General features: G+C 41.3%; 1 protein-coding gene across 4 annotated transcripts in view; it reads left to right on the top strand.

The window, feature by feature from the left end:
- The window catches only part of Esr1 (estrogen receptor 1), a 387,036-nt gene that overhangs the window by 122,976 nt on the left and 246,555 nt on the right, over positions 1–17,505 (top strand). For all 4 annotated transcript variants that reach the window (XM_071612909.1, XM_071612910.1, XM_071612908.1 and 1 more), the window contains exon 3: positions 16,442–16,632. In XM_071612909.1, the coding sequence (XP_071469010.1) occupies positions 16,442–16,632 (191 nt within the window). The remainder of the gene's footprint in view (positions 1–16,441; positions 16,633–17,505) is intronic.

The following is a 17,505-nucleotide window of genomic DNA, read 5'->3' as shown; positions in this document are numbered from 1 at the left end:
CATGAGGGGAAGGTGAAGGCGTAGGATGTGGTAAAAGGAGATCTTGTCTTCAGAACTGTGGATTCACTTTTGTAGTGAATTTTGTAGTGAATATTGCAGTGAGTATTATAGATATAACACTTTTCTTGGTAACCTTGGGAGAATTCTCTTTTTTGGGGGGGGCGTCGTTGGATTTCAGAAAATAGCAACTTAGAAAAGCAAAAATCTGAAATGCTGTCTAAGGCATAAAAGACTCAGAAGGAGGAAGTGCACCTCCAATGTAGATAAAGCTTTAAAGAGACCTGTCTGCATTCCCTCTCTTCATCTGCTCAGTTTGCTACACCTTGGTTTGGCTGTATTGAGAGCAGGAGAACTTGAGCTTGCTTGTGGTGGCTTGGGAGGTGGCTGGCTGCACCAGGAGGTGCATGGCTACCAATGGCCTTGGAGGGATGGGGGATCTCCAGTGTACTGTGGGGTTGGTAAAGAAAGCCACAGTGTGAAAAGGGAAAGTAAAGAAATGCTCCAGTAATCACTGGGTATAGGTCAGTAACTGTACTTGTGTAATTTTCAGGGAGGGGGTGTTCTCTGAAATCTTTTTGATGAGAACATGGAGACAGGGATGTGAGTGACAATTCCCAAGTTCTCTGAAGTATTTCCTTTTATTCAGTGCTGACCCAAAGATGTTAGAGAACTCCCACTATCACATCCCAGGACATAACTGCAAGCAAGAGTTGGTGCCAGGGTGGAAGTGTGTCTGCCAGGGTTCTCAGGTGCTTAGAGAACTTGTTGCATTGGCTGGTGGTGGCCAAAGTGATTGGCTGACTAGTAAGTGACTTACCCCAACTGGTTGAGAGCCAGGTTGAACAGAGCCCTGGGGACAGTACTGCATTGGAAGTTGCTTGGCTGGTTTGTTTGGCTTCATAGCATGCTTATACCTTGGAGAACTATAGCAGGAGAATCAGGAAGATTATTTCTGAGCTAAATATAAAGAGTTATAAATACCACTTGTAAGAGTAATAAAGATATAATATTAAATTTCCTCCGAACAGGCCAAGTCTTGCAGGACAACAGTATAAATGAGCTGGAGCCTGGGAATCTGTGCCCTTATCCTAGTGAATCAGTTTGCTTCTGATTCCACTATCTAGACACGACCATCAGAGGATGCTGCCTAGAATGTTTTCAGAGGCAAGTGAAGAAAGAGCCAGTCTGCGCCAGCGGCTGTAGCCCTGATGTTTTCTGAGAGTAGCAGGGGGCTTTACCTGGCTTTTAACTTGCCACTCAAGCTCTAGAAAACTTTGCTGTATTAACTATGTTGACCTCCTTGGGCATTACATTGAATCCTTGTTTTTGTTCCTCATAAAGAGTAATTGAAGTCATGGGCAGTCTGGTTGACAGTGACCAGTGTAGCCTGTCTGACATGATCTTACTTCAATTGATGTTGTTAAATCTGCAGCTGGCTTCTCTGGGTGGCCGGCTCAGTTTGCCCATTCATGCATTTAACAAATATTTATTGAGCATTAACTGAATGCCAGGCACTGTTCTAGGCATTGGGAATAGATCTGCTAACAGATCAAACAACCATTCCATTACAGGTTCTATTGCAGCAACTTTGTTATTGCAAAGGCGACATTTAAATGAAGATCTGAATAGTGGAGGGAATGGAGCCGTGAGAAGTCCCTAATGAGAAGTGATTGAAGCTGAGGGCACAGTAGTGGAAAGGCCCTGAGGCAGGAGCATGCCTCACATGTTTAAGGCAGAGGCCAGTATGGCTGGAGTGGAGTAGTTTGGAGGTGACTAAGGAGAAGAACAGGGAGGTGAGAGCCACTAGAGCCACTGTGCACCATCAGCAGGACTCTGGCTTTTACTCTGAGTGAGTTGGAGAGCCAATAGAGGGTTTCAAAGAGAATAACGACCTGGTCAGAGTTCTTATTGTGAAAGTTTTCAAACCTTCACAGAAATGGCAGAGAATAATGACCCTTTATCTATTCCTCGCCCAGCTTCAACAGTTATGTTTTATTCATATATATTTCTGTATATAATTCTGTAGAAGAAGGACTATTTAAAAAATAACTATAATATCATTCCATTAAAAACTTAACATTATTTCCTTAAGTATCAAGAATCTGAATTGGTTCATTCCTTTCAGAGAAGCACACTGAAAGACCACTAAATATGTACCTCAAAACAGGTTTTAAAGATTAATGGCAGGCACTGGCTTTCTGATTTTTTAATTTCTTTTCATAAATGTTATTCAATGCCATAATCTCTCCAGTGAGAGAAAACACTGTCATTCGTATTTTTAAGAAAGGAGGGAAATGGCACAGAATTGCTTACATGTTCAGTAGCTTGTTTTAAAGTTCCTTATAGAGTGATTTAGAAAATCTTGGTAAACTGGGAGTCACTTATCCAAACTTGAATTTCCCTGGGTTCTGTTATTTTTTTTTTTCTTTCTTGCCTGTAGGAAATTTAGTCAGGCAATTGGGCACTTGTCAGGACTCTTGAGATATTTTGAATTATTTAAAAGGGTATCATGGAACTCACTCCATAAAATTCACTGGAGTGGAATTCAATTTAAATAAATTCAAAAAGATATCTTGGCTGTCTCCCATCTAAGCTTCCACCATCTAGCAGGGTTGAAACCTGTGTACATGTGACTTGCAGTGTGGTGTGAAGGGGGCCAAGAGGAAGTGGGTAATGCACAGAGAATCAACAGATGAAGCTGGATCTGAATGTGTTGGGGATTTCTCCTGACTCGCGAGGGCTGGAAAAGGATGCCATTGGAAGGAAAAGACATGAGCCAAAGCATGGAAGTGTGAGGGACGGCATAAAATGGGTTGCTGGGGAATCAGGCCATGAGAGAGGTTGAGGTGTTCCAGAAAGCACTTCGTAGACATTATCCTAAGTCAAAAATAATAATATGATGTCTAAACTCCAAGACTGCAACCAAGCGATAGAGTCGCTGCCCTAGTAGAGTGCAGTACACCTATCAATCCAGTCTTATGCCTTGGGGTTCATATAGTGTGCATCTCCATGCATATTCTAGCACATTCCCAGGGTCTCCAGATGATACCCTAAGCAAATGTCCTCACTGTACCACATAGTGTTTGACTATGTCTTCTGAGACATAAGAAAGATTTTATCTTTTTTTTTTTTTTTTTTGCTTCAGTAGCAATAGAATAATTGTTCTTTGAGCCTGCTTTCTGCAGAGTAGTCGGGAAAACCAAAGAAGATTTAACATTAAAGATTTAGTTTTGACTTTAATGTTTAAGAGAGCCCTTGGTATCTACTCAAAACTTCTAGTCTATGAAGACTTTGAGAGGTTCGACTTTGCCCTACTGATAAATTTGTTCTGTGCAAAAGAGTCTGTGTTTATTTTTTACCATATCCAAATCGTCTCCTAGTTGAGATCATTCACTTGCTTTGGAACTTTTCCCAGTCACGTGTGCAATGCCATGATAGTCAAATTATAGTTTACTTTGTCTTTTTCTGTCTCACTTCTTTTTTCTTCAAGCTTCCCTCTCAATCATGGATGATAGAGCTCTTAGAACTGAGAACAAGACAAATATACAACTTTTCTCCCCCTTTCTCTGTTTCTCCATTTTTTCTTTCCCTTTTCTTTCTGTTTTCTCTTACCTTGCATTACTAAAGTTACAGTTTTGAGGGGAAGTCATATGAACAGTTAGAAACCCAGTGGCTATGACTGACAGCTACCTATGCTGAGATGGCTACTTGTTACCATTAACTGGCTATGGCAGCTCCGAGAAGACTCCACTGTGGTGCTACCCCTCAACCCAGCTCGTGTTTTATGCATTTTGTTACTCTTAGGAAAGAGTTCTGAGAAATAAGCTTTTCTCTCGTGGGACCCATTGAAGAAATTCTAGCTGGCTACAGATGTTATTGTTGGGTCAGAGGCATGGGCTAGAATCATGGTCACAAAATTGTGGTGCCAAAAAGAATTTGGGAAGCCCAGTTGTGATTTCTCATTTTACAAGCAAAGAAATGGAGATCCAGAGAGTTTAGATCATTTGCTTAGGCCACATAGCTGTTATTGGCAGAGTTTTGTCTAGAACTCAAGAGTTCTGGGTCAGTCTAGAACTTCTTCACTACAATATCCTGCCTTCCTTATTTTATCTTGAAGTTTATTACATTTGCAGCAATGTGATCCCTGATGACAATACAGCTTCCCAAATAATTTTTGTGGGCAAAAAATTTCCATTTGCAATTCTGGACATGTTTGTGTGGGATTTTTATGTGATGACATGTTGGCCTTATCTCTTGGCTGGGATCATAAATGAAATGATTTATAGATAACGTTCAAAAGCAAGCCAGAGACCATTGTTTAAAGAGCGTTGTTTTGAGTCCTTGACATTCCGTGTCTAAGTGTCAGTGGGTCTAGGACTCTTGCCTGCAGTGTGTTTTCCCAAGGGCCGGGGCCTTCCTCCCCCAGTCATCTGCTTCCCAGGACAGAGCTTGGCCTGACTGTCTTCCCTCTGCGCCCCTCCACTGCCTGCTACCCCGCGTTCCCTCTCCTGTTGTTCCTGTCCTTTCTTGTGCTATACCCTCTGGTTGGGCACGGGGAGCTGTTCTCTCAATGCTGTTGAATAAATGTTAATAATTCTGGGTGTCAATACGTTTATCATTCTCCCAATACAGTGTCATAGTGACTGTAGAAGTTAGACTGGAAATCAGACTCTCTCTCTTTTTTTTTTTTTTTAAAGGTGTGGAATCCAACTGTTGCTTGCTGCCTCTTGACCCCTTTCTGTGTCACCTGTATACCTTGCTTCTTTGCATCTCTGGGCCCTTAGTTCTCCCCATCGTTCATTAGCACATGTAACAGATGTGAGTGAATAGAGAAAGGAGAGGTGATGAGGCTCAAATTGGGTCATTTGGCTACACATTAGTAGCTCAGAGAAGATAAAAAGATATTGACTAAATGGGGTTTTTAGGGAACTTTATACCAGGCTATTCTTGTTTCCCATTAGTGTGGAAAATCAACACTTGCTTGTATTTTGGGGTGAAGACATTTTTCTTAAGTGAGTGGGAAAACCACTTGACATTTTACGGAGTGCCTTACCTCTTGAGTGATGAATGCTAATGTTCTTTGTGCATTAAGAATTTCAGAACTTTTGCATATGAGCAATAATGACACACAATTTTCTGTTTGTTTTTGAGTGAAAATAGATGATTTCCTGCAGTCACATTTTTTATAAAATATTCAAACTTTCATCAAACCCTTCTCCTGTAGGACTTATTAGCTCCATTAACTACATTTTCATGGAACTCAACAGAGTTTTCAACCTTTGCCCTACAAGTTAAATTACCATTCTCCCTCAAAAAAGTATTGCTGGCCTTGTAAGAAACATCCGCAGTGATTTCTAAAGGGATTTATGAGTGTAGGGATGAATCTGAGGCAATGACTTTGTTCCCAGATGCACTTTGCCCTTGGCTTGCAATGACTTTGGGTGGAGCTCCTGGGGATTGTGTTTTGTGGGGAGCTTGGGCTCTGGGGTCAAATTCCAGGGCCCTCTGCTCCAGAGTTTCTTGACTGACTCTGATGGGTTACCTAATCTGTGTGCCCCTGGGTAGCCTCATTTCTGAAGCAACTGGAGTTTTAATAGTACTGCTTAGTGTGGTTTGAAGGACCATGTAAAATAATATTCATAAAACACTTAAAACAGTGCCTGCCACTACCATCCAGGTAGTGTGACCCTTTGCTAGTCTTCTGGATCCAGAGTCAGGTGGCATTTCCTAGAAGTCTGGGGCGTGGTCTAGAAATTGGGCGGCAGCTGGAACTCCAGCTGCCACCTTCTCCCTAGAGAATTCCAGGGAGCATTCTTCACTGCTTTATCACTAGTCTTTTTTGGAAGAAGTTTACTTCTACACTTTTAAGGGAAGAACCTTCTCTGGCTTTTTTTTTATATTAACTAAAAGACACAATAAAAATATAAGTTAAATTCATTAAAGGGATCATCTGAGGCAAGAGATAGATACATATTAAGTTTTCAGAAACACAGTGTAGAGGAGCTAGAATAATTTCTAAAAGTGTTGAAAGAGTCCACGTTGTCAAGCTGAAAATAATTTATAACTTGCCTACCCCGGCACACAACTGCCACCTGGTTAAGGGAGTTGCCTAGACCTGGTCCAGGACTCACTTAAATTTTTCTAAAGGAGGTTCAGGATTTTCCTTTCCAGATTCCACCAATTTAGATAGAGTCCATTCCTGCCCATTCTTCTAAGCAATATTTATTTACTTCCAGGAAAATAAATAGAGATCATATAAAGTCAAGATACAAAATTGTAGAGAAATTAGAAATCAACCCATGACATGAAGCATCCCCAGCTTATGCCCATTCATGTGGATATTTAGAGCAGAGACAGCTGCCCGAGAAACCATATTTAGATGGACTTGTTGCTCCACAAACGGGCATTAATAATTGTTTTCTCATTCCCTCTATCCATCATTCTGTTAGAGAAACACACTCTGCTATGCCCCTTGCAGGTTATTCTTAAGTCTATTGATTGACTTATTCAGTAAGCATTTATCAGTTACTTTCCATGTGTAAAGAAATGCAGGGGATACAAATTGGGGGTGATAAAAATACTTGTAATACAGCATCTGTATTCTTGGGAAGCTTGAAGCCCCCTGCTGGAAAGCAAGACACAAAATAATTGAACATAGAATTTTACTCATTCCCACAACCACCTATCCAATTCTTGCTATTCATCATATGGTGTTGGAAACTGGGAAACAGCCATGAATATAGTAGGGTCTCCTTCCTGGAGATTTACAATTAGATGATGATGAAGCATACATTTGATATTGGGTCAGCACAGGTTCATTCTGTTGAGAGAGGCAGTGGCTGATATCTGAGCAGGAGGGATTTTTTACTCAAGAGCTTTTTTGCCTTTTGACCAAAATAGGAAACTGTGTGGGCGAAGGTCAGAGCTGTAGTAGCTTGGTTTGGGAAGCATAATGCATAAAATTAATCCCTGCAGGACAGGTAGGGCTGGAGAGACAGAGTTGCCAGGTCATAATGGGCTGGTGCTAAAGAACCTGTGTGTATCCCATGGACCAGCGGATTTTCGGCTGAAATCTTCTTGGGAAGACATTCATGGTCTTCAGGAGGCCTGTGAACACCCTACGATTATAAGTGAAACCTGTGTGTCTGTAAATAAGAGGGTTCTCCTGGACTCCCTCAGCCAAAGAAGGTTAAGAAGTCTTGCAGAGATGATAAGGACACAGGAAGGATTTTGAACAGGGGTCCACTTTTCAAGGTAGAACCCCTCGTTCTTGCTCTAGTGTGTAGGACAGATGTGTGATGTGGGGGCATGGAAGGTGTGGAGTGGGGAGGAGTGGGACAAGACTCACCATGACCCTCTACTCATTCGCATGGCAAATTAGTAACTTGCAGTCATTCACATGGCAAATTAGTAACTTAGTATCAGGCAGTAAGGAGGAGCTGGCAGACCCTGGCAAGTAATGTGGCCACAGTGCCCTCCATGGTGGAGGTAATGGCTCATAGGATAAGATACATAAGTAAGCAGAAGACAGCAAAGTGTGGATTCACTGCAGCTCTCATTTATTTAGGGACTTTTTCATCCAACAACTGTTTCTGTGCTGGGCTGTTTTCAAGGTGCTGGTGGAATCAAGCTTACCCTTCTGGGAAGAAGATACACAATGAAATAAACATATTTGGAGCAGGTATGTTAGTTAACTTTTCTGTTGGCTGTGACCAAGATACCTGACAAGAACGATGTAGAGAAGGAAAAGTGTGTTTTGAGCCCACAGTTTCAGAGGTTTAGTTCATGGTTTTCTGAGTCTGCTGAGCTGGCCCCAAGATGAGGCAGTACATCCTGGTGGGAGGGCATGATGGAGGTGCATGGCTCCACGTACAGGGTCAGGAGATAGAGGAAGGGCAATGGGCTGCAAAAAGATGTACCGTTTCAGGGCATGCTCCCGGTGACTGGCCTCCTCCAGGCACGCCCACCTGCTACAGTTACCACCCATCAGTCCATTCCAGTTAAGATGGCATGAGTAGGTTACAGCTCTCATAATCTAATCAGTTCACCTCCCAACATTCCTGCATTAACAGAAACTTTGGGGGACACCTCACATGGCAGGTTGGATGTTGGGTGGTGTTAGGTGTTGTAAAGACTACAAACCAACCAGTGCAGAGCAGAGAAAGTAAGAAGGAGCCTAATCTAAACTGACCAGGAAAGTGGTGCTGGGAAAGGAAGCAAAGCTGCATCGAGGGAAGAAGCAAGACCAGGAGGAGCTGGGCATGGGGAGGGCGTGGGACGGGGAACACATGGTGTGACTGTCCAGCAGCAGCCGAGGTGGCAACTGAGACTGGGGAGCAAGGGCAGGGGTGCAATGAATAACAGGCAGCGTCACACTGTGTTGGGCCTTCCAGGGCACCAAAAGAACTTTTTTGAGTTTTCTTCTTGGAGGGTGGGGACCTGCCAAGTGTTCGGAGTGGGGAGTGCAAAGACTTCTGCTGTAACTGGATGACTCCAGGTCTTATATAAACTAGGCTGATGCATTGGCAAAGCTATGGAGGACCTTGTTTGAGCTGAGACAGGAGGATGAATAAGGGTTATTCAGGTGTGGGGAACAGGTGTTCCAGGCAGGAGCACAGGCTTGAATGCATCAGTGGATCCTAGGAGTAGGCTCTCTGGGAAACAGTCTTGCATGCATTGAGCTTGAGGTTTCTTTGGTTCATTCAAGGGAAGCTGCAGAGCATAGAGGAGATAATTAGTATATGGTCCAAAGTCCAGGAGGGGGTGTGAGATGGCAGTTGCATGTGACCACACATGTTTCTGAGATCCCACAGAGAGTAAATATCAACTGAGAATGGCAGAGGGCCAAGGGTAGAAGAACCTTGAGGAACACTGCCTAAGGAGCCCTGTGGAGGCAGAAAATACTGCACAGTAAGTGGAATAGTTGCCAGAGGTCCAAGTCCATGTCCAACTAGGTGTGTAGGGATGAGGGGGTGATGTTAAATTGTATAAGAATTCAAACTTGAACTAGTGTGAGCCGGAATACTCATGGATGATGTGGATCATCCATGAGTATAGAGCTTAGTTTTCTAGGAGGGATGAGATGCGTATAGGTGACGGGAAGCAGGAAATATGAGGGGAACGTAGTATGAGCAATTTCCTAAGGGTGGATTTGGTTACATCTTGCTTAGGCAAATACAAAGAGAACAATATTGCCTGGTGCAGGGAATTCAAGAATTCGGGCTTAATTCTAATGTGTTGACATTATTTTTCAAACTTGTGTTTTTCAGGTTTATAACTCCCCTAAAATTATAGGGAGAATTTTTTAAGCAGTGCTATCAGGGTGAGTTTGAGGAAAAGGGGGAGGAGGACAATTAATTCAAACTCGGAGCATTACTGATTTCTCAGATATGAATGATAAGAACAAGGAATGGAGAGAAGGATAGGCAGAGTGTTTTGAAGAAATAATTGACTAAATGTGGTGGTGGGATAAGATGTAGGAGCTGCATTTAGCAAATATTTATTAAGGACCTACTGTGTGTCAGTTAAAATTGGGAGCAAATGAGTTTATTGGTGAAGGGGAAAATACACTTATTAATAATACCCAAATATAGGACTGGATTTTGTGGTAATTGCCATGAAGGAAAATTCTGGGGAATATTGAGTGTGCATAGCTTTGGGTACTTGATCTGGTGAGGGAGAATTATGAAGTTATTCCACTAGCAGTTAATTAAACCATATTTCTAGGAAGTGGACATCTGATGGTTCTTTTAATTTAGCTTTGTAAAAATATTTCCTCTAGAAACCAAGGCTTTCAAACTTTTAAAAAATGCTTGGTTACTCAAAGAGAATAATGCTTTTGGATAGCTGGTACCATTATATGTGGTTAGACAAACAGCAGTATTTCATTATACTGAGCTTTAACGTTTTCCTTTGATTAATAAAAATTTTCTCGGTTAATATTTTTTATCATGCTGTGTTTATACTTGGTCCAAGTGGGTCCACTCATATAGATCCACCTTTATGAATGCCTTCAGATACATCTTTTAATTATGTTGAGTATGTTGCACATGTAATATCAGTGAGGCATCCCTTTGGAAATATTTAGTAATTAGTTGATAAAATGAAAAGTGAACTAAGTCAAGGCAGTTGAGTTTCCAATTTCCATAGGTAAATGTGTTGCTGCTTTTTTTTTTTTTAAGCATTGTCTCTCATGCTTCTGGCCCCTGTTCCTCTGCCTTTTCTTTGTTCCTTGGTCACTTGTATGCTTCAGGGCTGTATCTATGTATTACTTACATGAAACATGCCTTCATTTCACCCTGAAGTTTCTGGCTTGTTTCTTTCCAGACAGTCTTGAAAAGTGTTAGAAAAACTGAACAACGTTCAGCCTCTTTATTTGGAGCTTAGTAAATCCATTCAACTTCTTATCTGGGTCTGATGAGAAAGTTTCCAAGATAAAAAGCTGTAATGACTGGGTTACAATTCAATGAGAAAGGGGTAAGAACTTTTCAAGGGGGAAAAAAGGTGTTTTAGAAATTTTGCTAAAGAATTAGTGCATCCTTCATTTATAATCCAGAGCTAAGAGCATGGATAGGACTTGAAAGCCTCCCATCAGGAAAGCAGGACCTGAAGACATTTTGAACATGAAATTTTGGCCCTGTGAAAATAAAGGAAATCAAGGTCCTCTGAGGTGAAGGGAGAGGAAGAAGCAATGACTTAAACATGGGATAGGCCCTTCCTTCAAAGGAGGTGTAGGCTAGCAAGACCAAGTCTGTGACAGAGCAGTGGGCCAAAGCCAGGTAGAGAGCAGCAAGAAGAGATGAGATGAGACTGGGACTCATGTCTAAGCCCATCTGCTGGGGTTGGTCTAACTAGAGGTACTCAGATATTTGCAGGTTGGTGCTGATCCACCCATATGGCCAGGTCTGAGCCCAGACATGGACACATCCCACTTTGTTCCTTTCCACTGAAGATTATCAGGCTGAATTCTGCATTCAGAAGACACAGCTGTCTAGAGACAGTTGTGCCCAATTAGCCTGGCCCAATGGATGCTCAAGAAAACTTGAATACAACTGCAATGTGCCACAGGGCTCTGCAAACCCGTGGGAAGGTCTCACCTGACTTTTAGGGTGATCTGGTTGATTCTCTTTTTCATGATGTTTTGGGAGTTTTCATACAGCATATAATATTGTCATATTATGACAATATTGTATCATGGATTTCTGGCTAAAAAGTTGCTTTACAGAAAGTAAGTATGGTCTGTCTACTTCCCCCCTTCTTCTTTATATGCCTTCTGCTTTTATGCCTTCTGTTTGCAGTCAATATTCAATAATCCAGAATCATTTAAAAGTTAAAGTGTATAATGAATGACATTTTGCTTACAGTAAACATCTATACTACTTTTATAACTCTTGCTATTACAATTTTTAATAGCAAATGGGCTTTTGCTATTAAAATTTTTACCAAAACCTTAAAGACCAACGTTGATTATTCCATTTATATTGTGAAAATGATCACATCATTGGTCCAGTTATGGATTAATTATTTGTGATCAATATTTATTCAGTCTCTCTTTTGGATGAGACACTATGCTCTAAGCACTTGGCATTACAAAGATGAATTAGACACAAGGAACTTTGCAGACAGCTATGAAGTTGAAAATAAATCACAGGAAGGATTAATGTAGCTAATAGCAGAAGAGAAGTACCAAAAAACCTGTCAGAGAGTCCAGAGAAAGGCTGAGATATTTCAAGTCTGTGGAGTGGCGGGCAGGGAAGGAACACAATGCTGAAGGTGATGTAAAAAATCGCAGCATTCCTCTCATACTCACTAGGATGGCCACTGTAAGACAGATGGGCAAAACAGCAAGTGTTGACAAGGACATGTAGAAGTAAGAGCCCTTGTGCCTTGGAGGGAATAGAAAAGGGTGCAACCACTATGGAAAACGGTATGATGGATCCTCAAAATAGTAAACAGAATATCAGGTGGTCCAAGAATGCTGCTTCTCGGCATAAATTTAAAAGAATAGAAAAGCTGGGTCTTGAAGATATACTTGTACATCCATGTTTATGGCAGAATTATCCACAATGACCTCAGGACATTATTCTAAACAAAACAAGCCAGACACCCCCCCCCCCCCGCCCTGCAAATAAACAACAACAGCAAAAAGAAATACTGAATGAGTCCACTTATGGGAGGCATCTGAAATAGTGATGTTCTTAGAAACAGAAAGCAGAATGGTGGTTGCCAGGGGATAAAGGAAGGGGGATATTGGGAGTTTAATGGGTTTAGAGTTTCAGTTTTGTAATGTGGAGCATTTCTGAAGATGGTTACACAACAATGTAAAAATAGTTAACACTGCTGACTCATACACTTAAAAATGATTAAGTTGGTCAATTTTAAGCTATGTGTATCTTACCACAGTTTTTAAAAAATGCAGTGCTGTTGACCCTTGAATTATGTAGGAGTTAGAGGTGCTGACCTCCTGTTCAGTTAAAATATCTGAATACAACTTTGAAAATTATTTAAGACTTTTATTTACCAGGAGTTTAAAGTTTGTTTATTTAAAAATCAAGTTGTAAGCTTTTTATTGCACATTAAAAATAAAATTCTTTAAAAGACTCAATTTGATCATATATGAAACAAAATTTTAAAGAAAGAAAAACCTATGCTTTTAAAAAGAACACATTTCTCATTACTAAAAAGACATGTCTTTAGGTAAAAATAGTAAAAACCCTATGCTGTATAGACTATGTAGCTTGAGTTATTTGACCAACAGGTAAAGACATTCCGTATCTTTTTCATTGTGGCCCTCCCCATGCTGCCTTTGGCGAGCAGGGCCTGGAGCAACCTGTCTATAGCCCTCGCTCCTGTTTTGTCTTTCTGGTCCACCTTTTCCCCTGTTAGCACCATGCATGGCTTCTCCCTGCACAGGAGGGGTGGAATACTGTGGTCCATGTCTGTGGGGTCTCCAGGTGAAGTAAGGTGGGGACCTGGGCCGGTGGTAGGCCAGTGTTGTTGGGCACGGACTTTGGGAGCGCTGGGGTCCCTCCTCCTCTCGAGCTCTCTCTATTCTGGAAGTTCTGCTGTTGATTGTGTGGATAGCACATATAATGGTCATGCCTGTCGCATAGTTAATGCCTTGAATTGCAGCTCCAGCAGCGCCTGTAACATGGGCTGCCTCGCACGCTTTTCCCCAATGGCATCCAACCCCTACGTCTCTCCTCCGACCCTGCTCAGGGACATCTCGGTTACTCTTCTTTGTGGCGGTTTGGCTTATACATTTATCTTTCTTTGTGTTATTCCCGCTAATGAAACCATGTCCTTTTCTTCCATTGAACCATTTGACCCAAACCTTGATTGCGGTAGCTGTGTCCCCACCAGTAGGTGCCGCCGATGTGTGGCCGCCCGCGCTAGGCTCCTGAGCCGCTGTCCGTGGTGCCGCGCTTGGTGGCCGCTGCACCTGCCGCCTTCCGGGCTTGGGCCTTGCAGCTCTGGTAGTGGTTATGGTTCCCCGGGCAGGGGTGATGGTGACAAGCCAGAGGTGGCAGAGGGACTGCTCAGGGCTCCCTGGGGCTTCTCTGCCCTCCTGCTGCCAATCAAACTCCCAAGAATAACTTTTGACTGCGCCAAATCCAACTACTAGGAGCCTCCCTTTAACCAGAAGCCTTAGTGATACCATAAACAGACTTAAACAATAAAATATAAACAGACTTAAACTTGAACACACGTTTTACATATTATATGTATTATGGGTGATAAAAATTACTCATGAACTATGAGATTTCTCTTTTTTACTGCCATATGCATTTCATGAGTGTTTTTCGTGGATATTGGCAACACTTGAGCTACCTGCAACTGGAAGTGGTTATGAAACTATGACAGTAGTACAGTGTACACAGTTAGTTTTACACAATTATGATTTAATTCTTTACCTTTGTTTACATTTCTGTACTGCACCTGGTGCCAACTAGATTTTGTATTTTTGTGGCTAAGTTTGGATACCTTTTAACTTTTCATAATGAATTTTTAAAACTTATGGTAGTGATAAAATAGACTATTACATATGTATATATTTTATGCATTCATGCCATATCTTTTTCTTATTTTTTTTTCTATATTTCTAGGCTACAATGTTTATGTGAAAGTTTTTTCAAACTGTTTCATGTCTCTCCTTTCCCAGCCCACCTATTGACTACTGAAAGTTAAAAGCTGTTTTGATTTGGGAGTCAATTGTACTTTATTGTATGAGAATTATGGGAGTATATTTGACATCTTGGAATAGTTGCCCATGCATACCTTTTGTTTGTTCATTCATTCATTCATTCAACACACTTGTATTGAATGCTTGCTGTGTGCTAGGCATTGAGTTAGGTTCTTGTCTGCAACAATTAATAAGGTTTTCAAGACAGTATATCTATCCATTTCATGCTTTCTCATTATCCACTCCCACACCCCCAAGGGATTGAATTCCTAAGGTTAAATATTCACAGTGGCTTCCTACTGACTTGAATCATGCATAAGACATTAGTAAACAAACCGTAAAAAGATCTGAGGTTGATGGGGGGCATTCAGCAGCATAGTGGTGAAATGGAAAGAGATGGGTAACAGAATATGAACTAGGATTGAAAACTGAGGTCCAGTGCTCTCTCAGGATCATTAAAAAATAAAGAATTCCTATTTGAGGCTGCCAACCTCAGAGCTAAGTTATTCCAAATGGAAAAAAATTGGCAAATCAGATGTGCTTAACCCAAGGGACCAATGTTTTGTGAATTTTATGGCAAATGTAGTTGGAGACACACAAAAAATTGTGTACAATATTAGTAAGTGCGAAGGGCAGGGAAAGGTTATAAAATCTGAGCAACAAGAAAAAAGGGGGCTGTAAAGGGGGGAATCGGTTGAACTCAGCATGGCTGCAGCTTCCTTAACAACGAGATCCTGGGAGCTCTATTTTCAATTTACTGTATCTCTTTTTAGAGTTCTGAAAATCTTGTAGGAACCTTTACCCCATCTACCTCTACAATATCTGCCAACCTCTGTTTCCCAATCACCTTGTACACACTCTTCATTCATCATGTGTATCATTGAGTGCCAGCTACATTCCAGGCACTGTGCTGCCCTCTGACCAACACCCCTCCACCCCCAATCCCTTACACTCAACCTGTATTGGTTGTCACATGTCTAGAAAATCCCAGGCCACCCTAACTTCTGCTTCTATACCTGGCCACATGAGAAATGCAAACTTCTCATCTACTTCTTCCCATTCCTCCTTTCTTCCGGTCTTCTTCAAGGTATCTTCCACAGGTGGCTCCTTGGACAGCTTCTTTAGTTTCCTTCTTGCCTTTGTTCTTTTATTCTCTTTGTGCCTTCATCCATTCTGTCCCTGCTGGTCTATTCCCTTCAGTTTGCATGAGGGCTTTGTAACCTCTTCCATTATAAAAATCCTTTGGGGGGTGGCATTATATTCTTTAAATACTACATGAAATCTTTCTTGAGCCATTCCCATACCAGCTCTCCAAGATTTGGAGAGCCTCACTCATCTTCTCACATCCCCCCCTGGCATCCACACTGGGGTTTGGCTGGAACCTCTACCCTTTCTCCCAGAACTCCTTGCTGAATGTTCTCTTAGTCAAATTCAAACTCACTTTATCAGTGCTTGTTTCCTTGGACTTCTCTGTTCCATTTGGCATTATTGAGTGCCCTCAAATCATTCTTAAAGCTTTTTACTTCCCCATTTTCTTGGTTCTCCTAGCACCATGCTTTGTTTCTGTTTATTTTTCAATTTCATTTCTGGGATATGCTTCTTCCATGAAATCATTAAAGGTGGAGGTAACCATTGGTGTTCCTCCACTCTTCTCATTCTATATGTTCTTAAAGAGGACTTTGAATAGTGGAGAACAGCACCCTTAAGTTATAGTCAAGTTTTAAAAATCCATACCCAGGCTTACCTGGTAACAGTAACATAAACATTTATATTGTTGATTTTTTGACATGTGTTCTACATTGTTCACCAATTCATTGGAATTTCAATGCTCCAGCTGTCCTATGCTTTGTTTCTATTTCCTAAAGACCCTTTCTGTGGTCTAGAATCAGAATGAGCCTTCGTCTTTAACAGTTCTGATTTAATTGTAAGTTTTGAGAAAAGACGCTTATTAGAAACCAGCTAATTTCATTTTGTCATTTTTTTAGGGGTAGCATTTTTTGGGATAGACAGTCTGTTTCTTAAGCAAGTTTGCAACAAACAATTTTCCCTCAAGGTTAATACAGTAGTCAAACACCTTTTGTGGCAGCAAACAGCAAGAAGTAACAAAAGATTAGCTTACATTATGATTCATTATTTCAAAATGTCAGGATAAAGTGAATCTGCTCATCTCCTAAGCCTCTTATTCTTTAGAGGAGAATACATATTTTGTTTTTTCTGATGATAATGGACTCACCTTTTTCTTCCCTTTTTCTCCCTCAGGCCAAATTCAGATAATCGTCGCCAGAGTGGCAGAGAGAGATTGACCAGTAACAGTGACAAGGGAAGCCTGGCCTTGGAATCTGCCAAGGAGACTCGCTACTGTGCAGTATGCAATGACTATGCCTCTGGCTACCACTATGGAGTCTGGTCCTGTGAGGGTTGTAAGGCTTTCTTCAAGAGGAGTATTCAAGGTAATAGTGTGTTGAAATCAACTAATTCTATGTTTGGTCCAAAGATCAGAAATGACCAAGGAAGGAAGACACAATCAGCTACTTAACACCAGTGGGTCCCACTAGCATCTTTGGTAGAAATACAGAGAAGAAATGGAATCTCACAGGAGCTGACAGATGTCAGGGAAGCTGTGACTGAGTAATTCTGCTTCCTCCATTTGGCAAGGTTCCTACAGTCTCCACAAATTCTATAGAGGGGGACTGTGGTAGCTGGGTCTCTGAAATAAAAGGAAATGTCTCTGCCCTGATTGGGAATTGGCAGATGGACATTCCTGTTCTGCAAGCAACTAAGCTTATGTACTATATTGTTTGTGCATAGTTATCTTACCTTGGCCTTGTCCAGGTTAGTATTCTGTTCTGATCTTTAGTCCAGACCATTTCTATGCAGCTTGTTCCCTTCCTCTCTTCGATCTCTTTCCTGTCTCAATGGATGACATGACCTTTTGCTAATATGAGCAGACTAAATATCTAGTGACTTGAAATAGGGGATATAGCATCAGTCCAAGTAGTTACGAAGTATCCAACTGTAACATTTCATTCTGCTGCCTGCTCAATCTTTTTGTTGTATAGGGTTTATCAATTGCAGCTTCTCTGATATAGTGCCAGCTACATTTTATGTCTACTCCAGGGTTGTCCATGTTGTGGTATTTCACAGGACAACCTAGGAAGATGTCTATCATTTTTACTACTAAAATATCCATTCTACAGATCCTTTATCAAAAAGTCTTACTGAATTTACCTTTTGTTTTAATAGGAGGATATTTTTTTCTGTTCTTATCCCTTTACTTTTTCAGATTCTGTGAAGCTTGGTCTATAGATACTAAGGATATTTCT

Source organism: Marmota flaviventris, chromosome 6 (assembly GCF_047511675.1).
Source record: "Marmota flaviventris isolate mMarFla1 chromosome 6, mMarFla1.hap1, whole genome shotgun sequence".
Lineage (NCBI taxonomy): Eukaryota > Metazoa > Chordata > Mammalia > Rodentia > Sciuridae > Marmota > Marmota flaviventris.
Note: the sequence above shows the minus strand (reverse complement) of the source record. Positions and strands in the feature narration are given on the sequence as shown.